The sequence below is a fragment of the Apiospora aurea genome, assembly GCF_038362705.1.
Source record: "Apiospora aurea strain CBS 24483 chromosome Unknown utg000008l_segment0_segment0, whole genome shotgun sequence".
Taxonomy (NCBI): Eukaryota; Fungi; Ascomycota; class Sordariomycetes; order Amphisphaeriales; family Apiosporaceae; genus Apiospora; species Apiospora aurea.
The window spans coordinates 2,161,487-2,176,550 of record NW_027117395.1 but is presented as its reverse complement, the minus strand read 5'-3'; the positions used below and the strand labels follow the sequence as shown (position 1 = coordinate 2,176,550).

At 53.0% G+C, this 15,064-nt stretch overlaps 2 protein-coding genes across 2 annotated transcripts; one reads left to right on the top strand and one right to left on the bottom strand.

Moving 5' to 3' along the window:
• Nucleotides 1–3,367: 3,367 nt before the first annotated feature.
• Nucleotides 3,368–6,494, bottom strand: PG986_012144 (SAM domain-containing protein; the record flags this gene model as incomplete). The annotated part of the gene is made up of 3 exons (XM_066848366.1): nt 3,368–6,018; nt 6,150–6,293; nt 6,434–6,494. 3 exons carry the CDS (start codon nt 6,492–6,494, stop codon nt 3,368–3,370), a joined length of 2,856 nt encoding a protein of 951 aa, XP_066695062.1.
• Nucleotides 6,495–10,333: 3,839 nt separating this feature from the next.
• Nucleotides 10,334–14,289, top strand: PG986_012143 (uncharacterized protein; the record flags this gene model as incomplete). The annotated part of the gene is made up of 4 exons (XM_066848365.1): nt 10,334–10,341; nt 10,390–10,701; nt 10,806–11,219; nt 11,280–14,289. 4 exons carry the CDS (start codon nt 10,334–10,336, stop codon nt 14,287–14,289), a joined length of 3,744 nt encoding a protein of 1,247 aa, XP_066695061.1.
• Nucleotides 14,290–15,064: the final 775 nt, after the last annotated feature.

Here is a 15,064-nt window from a genome sequence, read left to right as displayed (position 1 = left end):
CCTGCCTTACGGTATAGCACTGAATATTCGGAGCAGAAGTATCTTCGAGACATATGCTCGGGGCGGTCGGCCCCAGCTCTTGTCAGATGCATTGAAAAGAGCGTGAGATAAGATGCGCATTTTTTAATGATAAAAAGAATGCCCAATAGGACTCGCTCCATGCATGATGGGAGCAAGCATCTCTGTGCCGACAGATGACCAACCCGCAGGTACACGGGGTTGGCTATGTATGCAGGGCTTCGAGGTAGGCTCAAAGGCATCGGGTCATTCACACACATTGTTTCGCCCTTTGACTCACTCGCTCACAGGTAGTTGATTTATGATACACCAATGAGAAAATCCGGGTGATCTCGCCAAGGCGAGAGCGGCTGAGCGGATCCGGAAGCCAACGCCACAGTATAAGCATGCGCTTCTTGGACAGCAAACAGACGACACGAGCATGTCCCCCTGTTGGGTGAGTTGCATCCCTGATGTGTTGGTCAGGCTTCGTAAGTCGTGAAGATAAAACAACATCACCAACCTTGCAAAACTCAAGGAATCCTCAACAAATCTTCTTCCCTCTTCGTACACGCGATATGACTGACCGCCTCCGTGTCCCCAAGATATATTTCTTATTGTGTCGTCCATCGAATTCAGGCCTATCAGATTCCATGAGGCCTCTGTCGACACATCCGGCCTGCCTCCCTTCATACTTGAAGGTGCTTCGCGCCGCTCGCCCAAAGGCGCCACGGCCCCGACGATCACTTCTTGATGATCGGAGCAAGCCGTACTGCAACATACGATTTAGGAAGCCGGCGTAAAAGGCATTTGCGTTGGAAAACCGTATGATACTACTTCTTACCAAGGCAATGCCAACTCATCCCCGACTGCTTCAGACGCGTCTAGAACTCGGGGAGTGTTGCGACTTCGGCATGACCGCGTTTGACTCCAACTCAGAAAATCCCGTAATTTCTGATCCCGGTCTCTCTCATCATGATCTGTTTATTTATTCTTAAAATACCGTAGATTCGCCGTTCAGCATCGCGGCCTGTTGCCATTTGAAGATATCCAGTAGACCAAAAGAAAAATCCCACATTCGAGATGATATCGTCTTCTTGGCCTCGGGCCTCGGGCCGATGGCGATATGGGAATTGCGCCTACCAGGGCCCGTACCCGATCTCTCGGCTCCTTGCTGACTCACTTAAGGGGGGCTTGGAGAGGCTATAAAGCTACATCCAGCCAGTACAGAAATCCCATCCTCCAATTTACCACAGTTGGGGCCTCGGAATCTTTGCAAAGGCGGTCCTGGCTGCAGCTGAGGCAGTGGTATTCGGTGTGTTCGCATGGGTGCTGCCATCTAATTGCGTGATTCCCAACGGTTGAGGATCCCTTCCCGAAGCCATCATCCCCGGACCGTCCTCCTACAGTAGTCTTTAATACACAAACACATCGAACACACCGCGTTTTCCAACTCGAATTCTGATGAGTACGACTCGGGCGATCAACCACCGACATCTAGCTGCGGGACCTCGAGGTTCGGCTCGGGGGCCTATCAGGTTCTCTCCATCCTCGGTAGATGCATGTCTCAATGGAGAATTAATAATCCACGAAAGTATCTTGCATATGATCATCGATCTTGCCTGGCCAGTCATATCCCCCTGAACGGCCAAGTCCCGGCCAAGCTAAAGGAAGAGGCTTCATGGAGAGAGTGAATCTCTCCTCGCACCCGATGTCCCTCCCTCTAGAGAGGAGCCGCACACAAGGTCCAGCAGTATCACTCGACCCCTTTCTTTGCTTACTAGCCCGCTATCCCGATGCCAGCTAGCCTCTCTCCTCTCCTTGCTATTTTGCCTCAATCCCCGAACAAACCGCCCGCCGAGACCGAGGCCATCCGAACGGGCATACTCCGCTAGTCCCGTCATGCAAGGAAGGGCTACGACCGTCTGCAGAAAAAGGAAAAAAGAACAATCAAGCCGCAACCAGCCAAGAGGCGGGAACGAAAGCGATCGTCCTATCTATCACTTGTCTCAGATCTCAAGACGAAGAGGAAGGGAAAAAAAGAAAGAAATGGCACCCAACTGACTACCAGCGATAACGAAAGGTGTATGTATACACCAAACCCTGAAACTTCCACGGGAGCCCCCTTATGGCGACATATATATTGTGGGCAGTCATGAACGATGCCACTACCTGCCGCCCATATGAGACATCCACATCTGGTAGGCTGGGCTCAACCCGCACTTGTAACAACTCTGCTAACGATCGCCGCCCAAGTCCAAGGTGTCCAACGAACTAGGTCAAGCCGAATACCGAGTTCGTAGTTAATGTGATGTCTACTGCCCTTGTGAAGGATAGTGCCACTCCAAGGGGGTGGCGCGAGCAGCAGCAGCAGCCATGGGTATAACTGTTTTCTATTATGCTATTTCAGTTTTTGGAATGCTGTATCCTGCCGGGAAAAGGGCATCTAGCGTTAAGAAACCAGGGCCACGGTCTGTCGGCGACCGCTCAAACACATATTAACGAGGAAGAATGGGCAATTAGGATCATTGTTCAGACTCATGTTCAGGGTTTATCTATCTGTCAGCTGTAGGTAGGTCTGAGGCAGCAGCCGACACACATAGTGTGATGATGGTGCTCGCCATCGGTTCGCGGTCTCTTCTCCTTGTCCAAAGTTCACCCAGGCTGTAGGGGCCCGAAAAGACACGCATGTACAACGTCCCCGCCCCTCTTGGGGCATGGAGGCACGTTCAGAAGTGATGTGTGTCTCTTGCGCCTTCGTATGGCCGACTCCACCAGTTGTTGAAGAGACCAGGAACATGCACAAGTCAGCTGCTGGTTCCCTCATTTCCCCTGTCCTCTCCTCCCTTTCGTAGACCTCATGGTCGTTTTGAGTTCTCAGCGAAGCTCTTCTTGCGACTCTTCGCCAATTCATAAGACGTTCCAGAAAACAGGCAACGACCCCAAGAGCAATCTTCTCAACATCTCAAGTGAGCTCTGGTTGCAACGCGATCTGCGTCGTGCGTACGCCTCGAGTACCGGTTTGTCGATTGTTGCCGCAGAATCAGAGGCTGGGGAATACTGACAAGAAGAAGAAAAAAACACCAAAGGAAAAGGGATATTGCTGCGACTGCAGTGTGCCATGCCGATATATGAGCGTAGTATGAAAGGAAAAAAGCACTCCATAAAGGAGCTCTCTCAGAGGCTTCAGCAAGAAGGAATGGGTACTATTTGCCGAAATATGCGTGGATGCCCGCTCGTTTTGCTGTCATATGACACAAGAAGATTACGTTTATAAGAACAATCAAGAAGTTTACCAGCAGTGCCGCGTCCGGGTCACTTAGAGGAGTGCTGATAAGGTCAAGCAAGGGCCATACGCTCCGAATGGCCCTCAAGCGCTTTGCGGGGACGAAACTGGAAGAGACACATTTCCGCCTTTCTCCTCGAATGCAGGCTTTCTGGCGCTTGCACTTTCCATACGCTGCAGCCCAAGCTTTTCTAAACCGGAGACAGCACTGTCAACTTCACCAAAGGAAATGCCAAGGCCGTTCTGCTTCTCATCGTCGCCCTCCAGAGATGCAGGGTTCTCGGCCTTTTCGTCAAGGTTCATCAGCGCGGGTGGCCGATGACGCATCTGGCGGGCTTTGGTGAGCGATATTGTCTTCTGCTGGTAGGTCGATGTCATGGGCTTTGTGTCGTCGCGATCAATAGTCGCCTTCATTAACGCAGCCATCCATAGGCGACCTTGCTTCAGGTTGGAACAGGCAAAGTAATGCACTGTTGGTTTCGTGAAGTTGACCGCTCGTGATAAACCGGCTCGAGGTGGCATTAATTTGAAGATGAACATGGCATCATCGCCCTTTTCCAATGTTTCCGATGCGAGATCACTGTCAGCCGGCGCAACAGGGGTGTTGCCAGCACCCGTGATGGTGGCATGAAGTCCCGTTAAGCGATCAGTATCAGCAGGAAGTACACGATGGAAGGATATGTCGATAAGACCCTTCTCTTCTGTGTCGTCTTCGGAATAGAAGTAAGACAGACGCCGGCCTTTGAGGACAAAGAGTCTCGGTTTCCAGGTCGTCATGAGATTGCTGTTTTTCTTTTTCATCCAGCCGCTGTAGTCGGCGCCCTTAACAGCTTCGCGTGGCGAGATCTTGAGCAGTCCTCTTTGGTAAGCGCTCGTTTCTTGTTTTGTCTTCTGCTTGGCAGCCTTGCGATTTTGATTGGCAGCGGCGGAGAGTGGGCTCTTGGCGAGGCCAGGTGACTCCAAGTCAAGGCTCGGCCCTCCGGATGGCGTGCTCGATCCGGTCGTCTTTGCGGAGTCGCGTAGAGAGCCATCGCTCGGCGACGCAAGCTTGGCCCTCTCGGTGCCAGTCACGGCGTCTGATATAGCACGCAGGCCACTGAATCCGGACATCTTGGCTGGCTTGGCAAGCCAGTCGCCGTGCAGGGCTTGCCGGTTGGCAGGAGAAATAGGTGGCGGGCTTCCCTCGACTTCTCCGTTATTTAGCTTGGTAACGGTAGGAGCAGGACCGTCCTTCATCGGCGGTACCGGTCGGAACGAATCAGTGGTCGCTGTTGACATCCTTCGTTGCGACTGCGACGCAGATCTGCCATAGTACATTTGAGCCGCGGTCGGCGGGTCCCTGGATGAGTCGACACTTCCAAAACGGGAATGCCGAGAAAGAGCTGTCGCGCTTCTAACGCGCTGTTCTTCCGTATAGCTTCCCTTCTGGGAATGCCCTGCAAGACTGTCGCCCCGTTTTTTGAGCGTATTGCGCTTATTGCGCCCATCCACCTCAGTCCCTGAGAAGTAACCCCGGTCAAGGTCCAAACCACCCGGGGCATCTGTGACGCTGTCCGCCGAGATGTTCAAATCTTGCAGCCCAGCCGATGAGAGAGGGCGTGCCGAGGCAGCAGTAGTCGCTGCCCCACCCATGGTCCAATTGCGATCGAATGAAGGCTGCTTCCTATGAGTCGATAGCTCTTTCTGGGCCAAAGAGCCGGCTGACGAGAGCTTGGCGTGGCTGCCTGTCACCGTAGTCCCCGTAAGACGGTAGTCTGTAGATGAATGACGGCGCGAGTGGTGCAGGTCTCGTACAGAGGCGGCCGAAGGCCTCCGCAGATGTGATGTTTGTGTCGGACTGCCCTGCGAAAGATGTGGAGAGATCGGTGTCATGGGATTGAGGGGATCGCCCATGGGCGTAGATTGAGACAAGCGTCTGCCCTGGTCCATAGATCCCATCTTGCTCGCATTAGTTAAAGTATTGGTCCGACTGCGCATTCTTGAACCCTCGCTTCCAGCGTCACTTGCATGCGATGCAGTGTTCCTCCGGGCCAACAGAATACCATTGACCTCATCTTGCAAGTTCTTAACTTTCTGCCACGTCTTCAGTCTCCGGCCTACAGAACCAAGGTCGAAGGCTTTGAGAAACAGCGACGACTGATCCATGCTGAGCAGAACCTCGCCGGTTATTTCCTGGTCACGGAAGACTTCACAGTGCTTCTTGTCAACGCCAATGGTGAACAAGTACTCGGCCACATCGTCAGCGTTCCAGGACTCGACCTGTGCTCGAGTGTGTGCATCGTCTTCCTCCTCGTCCGTTTCTTCGCCTTGTATGTAAGAAAGCCGGTCATGCAAGGGAGCACTATACTCGCTACTCGAATCGTTGGCAGCGTGGGGGGCTCTGTTATTTGGTTTCCCATGCAAATCGTTCATATGCTCATCGATGACGGTCAGAGTCTCGTGTAGGACAGGACTATCCTGGCTTTGCCCGTGGCCGGCTAATCGAGCTGCTGCTGCTGCCACTCCAAGCCCCGAACTTCCTGATGCGCTCCGGCTGCTGCTTAACGGATTGGAATTAGCATGCGCGAGAGGCTTGCTTTCTGGCTTTGCCGAGTTCAAGGGTAGGGTGACAGGGTCGGGTTTGGTCGTGGATCCATGGGATGTAGCTGGGCGCACATCGCTTGCTGTGGCGGCAGCTTTGGCCGACAAATTCGTCTCCCCCATTTGTGGTCGCAGATTGGACTCCTGGAGCCGTCCTAGGTGCTGCTGCTGTAGAAGTTATACCTCTGGGGGCAGGCCGCGTATAAACTGCAACAGATGGCTAAGTTAACATATGAAACCAAGGGCTGTCATATTGGCTGCAATCGCTTTCAGGCAAAGAACGCACCTTCTGGAAAGAGCCCACTGTTGTCGTTGTTTAGATGCTTGCCCAAGAACCATCCATCGCCAAATTCATCATCGCGCTCGATTAATTTGATACGGTCTCCCTTAGCCAAACTCAACTCGTCAGAGCTCCTAGCCAGGAAGTCGTCTTCGTAATAGATGGTCAGCAAAGTCATGCATAAAGTCTGTGGGGGTATAATCTTGTGAGAAGCCGGATTTCCCAGCCGGGGCACTTGAGAGTATCGGATGGGTGAAATAGCAGGAGAACGGACTAGGGCGGCCACTTACGAATGACCACAAGAATATCGCCGACCTCAGGTTTGGCCTGGAATTCCGACCGCGACGCCATCTTTCCCTTTCTTCAAATATGACGAGTTTCTGAGACTTCCAGGTTCACCTTAGAGAAAAGGCGAAAAGGGGCGCAGGGCGACGATGATGTACTGAACGGATGCGACACCCCAAAGTGGCATCCAAGTTGAAGAGTTGTTTGGGGGTTTGTCGGCGGGATGCCCTCGAATACCAGATTAGGTTCGCTTGACGGAGCCCGAAGGAGCGAGTGACCCAAGGTGACGTCGAATGTGTTGTGCTTGGCCGTCGCAAAGCCGATGCAGTTCAGCTTGCAGGGCAGATGACAAGCAATAAGAATGGTGTCGGTCGGGGATGGTCTTGGTGCTCGGCGTCTGATTCGCTCAATGTTTCATCGACGGGTTGAATGCATTGAAAAGGACATTGGGGATCGCAGCCACAGCCGTCCGTGGGTGCCGACAGTGAGGGAGGGAGCTGTGAGGACGTGGGAGTCGTGCAGGTTTGTGTCTTGTCCAGCCAGTCGATGTCGAGCCACGTTTTTTGGCGGTTGGGCTCGATCGAGTCTTTCCTTTTTTCTCTCCTCGCGGCGCTTGCCAGGATTGGGTTTCAGTCCCCGTTGTTGTGTGTTGGGACCCGATATATGTCGCTGTGAGGAATTATGGCAATGAGAGCGGGATCCTCGATTGCGAAAAAAGGACAACGGAGGAATCAATTGAGAGATGAGAGGTGACGGGGGGCAGAGGCGGAACTGCTTCGACCGTCAAGTGTCAATGTCACGTCACACTGGGCGCTACAAATATCCGTTTGGCCCACCAGCTGTATTCACATCGTTTGGCCCAAGGGGGGACGGGGGGGCTCTGCGACGGGTGCAACTTACGCGCAAATGTGCAGCAGCGTGAGGTGAGGTTGAGGGATCTCCAGGTCAAAGGCCAGGGCAAATGGGCCTTGGTGGGATGAAGAACGGGATTGCTGACGAGAGCGACGGCCAGCCAGGCCAGGCCAGCAAGCTGATGGATGCCCATGCTTAGTGACTACCTACCTACTTACCACGTTACCTACCTGGGTACTATCAATCTAAAGCCGCCAGCTGCCTGCTAACCTAACCAGAAAACAACACACAAGACTGCACTGAGTTGTCGAGAGGGGCCGGGCTGGACCTGGCAAGACCTGGGCTGCTAAGGTTGGTTGCTTGTACTGGTGGGGTGATTCAGGCAGGGTATTTGGGTTTGTACCTGGGCCTGTACCGGGGCCTGTACCGGGGCCTACCTGTCTCTACCTGTCTCTACCTCTGCCTCTGCCCAGGAAGGCCCCGAATGCGAAGTCGCAAGCGTGCTGGCAAGTAAGTATTCAATGTGCGCTCGGCTGCCCATGCTTTAATCAAATGTTTCTCTCCACTTATTACTTTCTTCGACGGACTACCCTCCCCTTATGGGGTCCTCTCCGTTTGATGGCACCCAGGACCCAGGCACTGTCGAGTCCGGAATCTAGTAGTAGAGTATGCTGCCAAGACTTCTCATTGGACGTCACGGACTTTGATATCGGTTATTTAGGGTTTCGAAAGGTGGCACTTGATATGTACTTTAGGTAGGTATAAGGCGCACATCTCGAGACTCAGAGACTCAGAACGAGGACTGGACTGCACCCGCCATCTTTCTCAAGGCAGAGAGCGGCCAGGACAGATAACGCAGGACAATGCAGCAGGCCCAGAGCCCGCAGCCCGCCATGATGGTATGGTATGGTCGAAGAAATGGCTTGGGTGCTATGTCTGTTAGTCGCAATCTAAGAGGGATTGCCGGCCTTTTGTGGCGGGGTTCATTCATAAGCTCGCCGGCAGATCAGGTACACAATTGCTCTCTTCATCTACCAAAAAAGTGTGTGTGTGTGTGTCGGATCCAACCCTGGCCATGCAAGACTGCATTTCCTACATCCTGCGTCTACCCGTTTCTACCTATGGCTCAGACACTCCAGTTACTTTATATCCGAGTGATTTGCAGGTCAGAACGCGGGCCCCCAACTACTAAAATGCGAGATGTGGATGCCCAGCAAGAATGAGGTGTCCTCTTTGAGGGACAATGACTACCAATCAGCCTGGCTTGACAAGACTTTTGCTGGCTCCATTGGCTAAAGCATGATGATCCCGGCTATGGTCTCGGTGTTGGAAAGGAAGACCATCAACTACATGCTACAAAGCAGGATGGGTCAATATTTAGGGTCGGACTCGTTCTTGTCTCTAGAACAAAAAGTGAAAAAGAAAAGAAAAAAAGGCACAGAAAAGGGAACATATTCAGCTCACGAGCAGTGCGCACTTCGCTTGGACGGCGGCCGCAGACAACACAATCCAGTGTCCCGGAGCAACCATTGCCATGACCTACCTAGGTGTGTGATGTCCCTCTGAGGTCTGATGTCGATATTGGCACTGCCATTGCCATGTGGTCGTATACGAGACATAACAAGATCCCCGTGTTGCTAAAATCAAACGCCCCCAGCACCTAAGGCAATGCCGGCATGGAATTGTGATTCTAGCCAAAACATCAACGTCTCGGTAGGTTATGTCGTGTAACATAGTAACCCGAAGGCAAACAACATGCTCATCTTGATTCTGGCCAGGCAGCCGTGAAATTCCTATCTTGCCTGCAGGCATGTCTCAGCTGTCAAGACACGGGTGTGTTTTGGGATATTGAGTGAACCAGAGATTATGTGGCTTCCATGGCCACTGCATGGCGGATCCAACAATTATTCACTCGCTGCTCACGTGACCCTGCCACTTACAGTATCGCCGAAAGCTATATGCTAAATAAGAGCAGGTTGCTATATTTACATGTGCCTGAAGCCAAGCACTACCTAATGTTTGCATATACATATAGCGGCACTTCTGCGACCACACGTTATGAATGGGCGCCGAATCGCCCAATAGACAATGTTCCCTTTTTTATTTACGGAACCAAGGTAAAAGAACGACGTCGAACTAGACGGGCTCCTGTCCCCTGTCCAGATGTATGCACCTAAATAAGCCCATAAGTAGGCATGCATACCTGTATGTAAATCTCGTGGGTGCATCTGATAGATAGATCCTAGATGTATCCGTACTTGGCGACCGGTCAAACAGGGACCCTGTTTCCCAACTACCCGAACGCGGCTATGAGTGAAAGGGGCAAAGCGCGCATGCAAGGTGAGGAACTTGGGCGCAAAGGCCCGCCAGCCCGCCCCAGCCGGGCCACCAGCACCACCACCACACCAACCTGATACAGGGAGGTCGCAGCAGCGCCGGAGGAGTTGGGAGATGGATCAATGATGGATGTTGAGACTGCCCGCCCGAAGAGTCTGGTGAGAGAGAGCCAGACTCCAGAGAGCCAGAGAGCCAGAGAGCCTCAACCTAACCGGACCACAGCAGGCGCAAACAACTAAGAAGTAAACCACGCGTGCCTGCCTTCAATCCGATGTAGGAAATGCCTACTCTGTCCTATTTGATGTAAAGCTACACGCACCATTCAATGTTCGGATTGGGCTGGCATGCGTCACACCTCTCTCTCTCCGGGAAAATCCAACGTTGAATGACGCCCTTCTTCGCGTTGAGTCACTGAAACAGGTTGGCCGCAAACCTTCGCGAAGAAAAAAAATAAAAGCCCTGCCCATATATGCCCATCGACACGCGAAATACCCTCAGCTGCCCTTGGGCCGCCCATGCGAATCTCTTTCCCTTCTTTTCCACGACAAATACCCTAATTGCCTCGCGGGCGGTGCCGGTCACGAGACCCGCAACTTCGACTGTAACAGTACGTAAGATCGTACGCGCGACATCCCGATCGATAACCCCATCGCATGTAGCAGGCGGCGAATTGGCCACTTGACACGGTTGGAATCGGAAGACAGGCCCCGACTGCGATGAATGCGTGAATCCATGGCGCCTGCTGGGGGCAACAATCGTCTGTGCCGCGCAGGGCCTCGGGCTCTGCTCCAAATCATCACCAGCAGATTGCCGCATCGAACTCGACGGTCGAGAGGTTCTTGGGTGGCCGTAAGCCTTCGTGGATGCACAACGCCGTCGCCTCTAAGCCCACGCCTCGCCCTTCTCACTACCAGGCTCCAAAACCATTCACTCAACCACCGCACGCTGCCAATCCCGTCTCAAAGCAAGCACCACCGACAGTACGCGACAAGCAAACTGTTTCTTCAACGTCATACAAACTGTCGCCGTTGACGCAAATTCTACCTTCACTTCCCCCGTCTGCTCCGACCCGAAGCTCCGCATCGTAAGACTACCCGTCTCATCATCCCGAGCCTCTGCGGCTTCCATCTTCCGCCTTCTCTACCACCCCCCTTTGGATACAAATTAACCTAGGACGTTTCTTTCTAGAATTCCGACTGCTCCTACCGTGCTTCCCTCTCCCGCCCCAAGTGACGAGCTCAGCCCGGCCGTGTCAGCAACGACGTATGAAGCGCTCAGCCCTTCGAATAGCACGACTGCGAACCCTCTCCCGACCACCACCGAAGCGCGCTTCGAGGTAGTTCCTGCCGGTGCGGGAGTGGTGAACGCTATACAGCCGCCGAGTGGTAACACACCGCCGAATGGGTCGATCCCACCGCCCAGCGGCGAAGTCAGACCTATGTCGGCCTCGACGACTTCGCCAGCACTTCCTTCAGCACTGGCAGGGAGCTCGCTCCAAACCCCGCCGACACCAAGTATAACTACGTTCAACCGTGCGACGGCTCCTTCCGAGCCAGGTCGGGATCAAGAGCAGCCAGCAAAGCGGCGTCGAATGGCTTCCGGGTGAGTATATCCCCTGCCTCTTCCACACGAGAACCCAAGGTTGCTGACATGTTTGTACAGGTTGACTCTGCTCCAAGCCCTCAAGGCTCTTCCGGTTCTTGACGCGCAAATACGACAGAGTGGCGGGGTTGAAGCTCTGGAACCGGGTGTTGAGAGGCCACGATACCAACTCCTGAGGGATGCGTGTGAAGATGGGGACATTTTCTTCGTCGTTCTTCACCAGATATTCTGTCTTTGGTCATCCAGCCCACGCGAAACCCACAAGCTCTACATTCAGGGCATACACGATCCTGCCCTGATCGACAGTGCATTCGGACAGATGAGCACGATTCTTAAGAGCAATTCCCTAATCCGTTCCGAACAGTTGAACTGGCTTGTGCAGTTTCCAGGCCCTCTCGACGTATTGCGTAATGCCTTTCCAGAGTACAGCCGCGTTGTCCGAGCCGTGCTGGACTTTTTGGTTCGCCTCACGCAGTTCTGGATGGTTGTCAACAACGAACACAGGAAACTAGGATACCCGTTACTTGTTGATGAGATGCTTAGCACATTCCAACTGTATTCAACAGTTCTTCAAATTATCGTTTTCAGAGCTTCCAGGCGGACATGTGGTGTCACGGACGGGCCGGTTGGCACGCAAATGGACATGTTGTTCAAAGAGGACCAAATTCAACACCGCCAGCCCAACGGCTCTTTCATGGTCAGGACGGACCGGGATTTCCACAAAGAGCCTATCAATCAGATTATTATTGAGAAATACCAAGCACTTGCTGCCAGAATGCAGATGTCCAATAATGCCGCATATATGCCGTACAATAACTCTCCCGACCTGCGGCAACAGGCATTCCAACAGCAGCAGCGGCTGAACAACTCGTCGCCGTTGCAGCTAGGACCTCAAACAACTCACGGGTCGTTCAGCCGGCCACCAACGGTTCCCAGTCCTACGTCGGCTGGCCCATCGCCCGTATTAGCAACAGCACACCTTGGCTCACCGGGTACGCCTGGTGGCGCTGCTTCGCCCACAGAGCAACAAAGCCAGCCCTCCTTCACACCGATCCCATCACACTACCAGTTACCCTCGCAGATGGAATCCCTGCAGAGTGTACCAGGTAACGGCCAATATCTTCCTGCCAATCACTCTCCCAACATAGCTCAAGGCCACTTCAACCAACCGCAGCAGCTGCCAGGCTTCCAGCAACAACCTACGCCTATGCCAATGTACCAGCAGCAAAACCTAGGGATGAGACGTTCATCTTATAGTCATGGGCAAACTTCGAACGGGAGGTCTCCCCATCTTCAAAACGTCGCCTGTTTGCCATCTCAGGCACAGAACAGCCATTTCTCTGCCATGAATGGCCAAGTCATAGCGAGCCAGAATCGTCAAAATCGCCCGAATCAATCTGGTGGCCAAACATCACCAAACCTCCAAAATATCATGCAGGCTCCTGTACCCTCTCCGCAGATGAGGAACATGACTATGCCGATGCCGATGGAACCAACTACCAGGAACATGCCGAGGAATATAGCCCCAGCCGTCGCTAGCAACCCATCTGGAAACGAGGGTCAGCTACCACAATATGTCCAGCAACATATGCAGCACCATTTTTCCTTACAGCAGCAGCAGATGCATGTTCATCGGCAGATGCAAACGCAGGCCCTGCAACAGCATTTGAGACAGCAACAGCAACAAGGTGGACCACAGCCAGTTGCGGTCAACGCTGTTAGCCAACAGGGTCCTGTCAGATCTCCGAGTGTGAGAGGTAACTCGCAACTCCAAGGAGACCCTTCTCGCGTGAATCCACGCAATCATACGACCCGGGACGTCCGCATTCCACCCATTCACTTACAAGACTACCCGCACGATCCCTATGACAGAAAGTCTGTGTCAAATGCATTGCATCAGGCTGATATCAGGAGTCCCAAACGTATGTTGAGTGGCCCTTTCAAATTTACAAACAACGAGAGATATTACCAGTACATCAAGAGCTTGGCGCTGGACCCCTCGGCAATCCCGCCACACAACCACTTGTATTCTTTCTTGTTCAACGTTTCCAACGAGGAGTATGCCAGAATATCCAGAGACACGGTCCGACCGGGCGATATTCCTTCGACTCTGCCAGTCAATGTGTTCTCAAATGGATCAATCCGTCTCCGGCTACGGTGCGTCATGCAGAAAAACGACACAGTATCATTGCCGGAGGCGCAGTGGGTCAAGGAAGAAAGCGCTTGGCCAGATCAGATCTTCATGCAGTTGAACAATCGTACCCTGACCATTAGGCGCAAGCAACACTACGCCCAGGATCAACCGATCGAGATTGGCTGCTACGTCAGTCCGGGCCTCAACGAGCTCAAGATCTCTGTTCCTCCGAATATTCCCCAACAGAGGGTGTGGCCATCAAACAAGAAGCCTTTCATAGCTGTCGAGGTTGTGGAAACTCTCAGCCATAGCTCGATCCTTGCTCTGCACAATCTGAGCGTTGACTCTACAACACCCGCCGAGCAGACTATGGGCATCATCAGGAAGCGTCTAGGAGGACCATCCGGCGGTACAGAGGACGACGACATTGCTATAATCGCCAGTGATTTGACGATCAGGGTCGCTGACCCTTTCAGTTTGTGCATCTTTAATACACCTGTCCGAGGTGCGAACTGTGACCATCTAGAGTGCTTCGATCTCGAGACGTGGCTCAACACTCGTCCAAGCAAGAAGTCATGTGTTTGCGGTAGCAGGGAAGCAAACTGCCGAATTTGTCCTCGAGAGCCGACTTTTACAGACAAATGGAAATGTCCCATTTGCGGCGAAGATGCTCGGCCACAATCGCTTCGAGTCGATGGTTTCTTATCAGGTGTCAGAGCGGCATTGGCAGCGCAAGGTCGGCTCGGTACCAAGGATATTGCCGTTTCTGCCGATGGTACATGGAAGCCGGTAGTCGAATCGGAAGATGAGGACGGCGACGACGATAGTGACGTTGACACCACACCAGCTGTAGCGCCATCAGCACGCTCTCGGTCGGTTTCCAAGCCGATGCTACAGCGAGCGCCTGTTGAAGTCATTACGCTGGACGATGATTAGGATGGCGCGACTGCGATTCAAACGAGGACTGTCATTTCAACATTCTGCTAGAAAGCTGCGATCGAACCTTTTCAAGCAGCAATACGCTCAACAATGAGCACTTAATTATTTGGAGCCCTTTTTCCATCGTGAGAGCAAGCAAGGCGTTATGGGTTTTTGGGAAACGAAGGTTCTACACTGCAACATTTACCGCGAGACTGGCGGAGTTGGGAGCGGCACGATGACAGCAAGGCATAAAGTGAGCGAGAAAAAAGGCTGGCCTGGTTTTGCATTGCAATGATTTACTACTTCAGCTGAATGTAGATTATGCGGCGGTCTGTGGTAATGCGCCATATGCACAACGTTCCAGATTAGCCACGCGAAGCTGCGCAGGGGAGACATACCGTCTCCGAATGAAGATAATGATAAGCCATTTTACTAGACGACTAGACCATGCGAGGGTAGTTGAATGAAATGTGAAGTTGCTTGAAGGGGCTCAGGAGGGCCCCAGACTACCTTCCGTAGCGAACTAGCAAAGAACCAAGCAGCGCTAGATAGTACGGCGTGACGACCTGTGTGCCTCGAATCTCCTCAACGTCCTCAACCCCATTCCCATCGCGGTTGTAAGGTTCGCCATTGGCGCGGAACAGTAAGCCTGATCAGATGGATGCAGGCGCGGACAAGTGCACTGGGCGTAAGCATCGTCTCGGGCCACCCGAATGTGCGGAGAGGCTAGACGGGTTATTTTAGGAACGGCTATGCTTGCTAATCTAGGACTTGGCCAAACAGTCAGGCG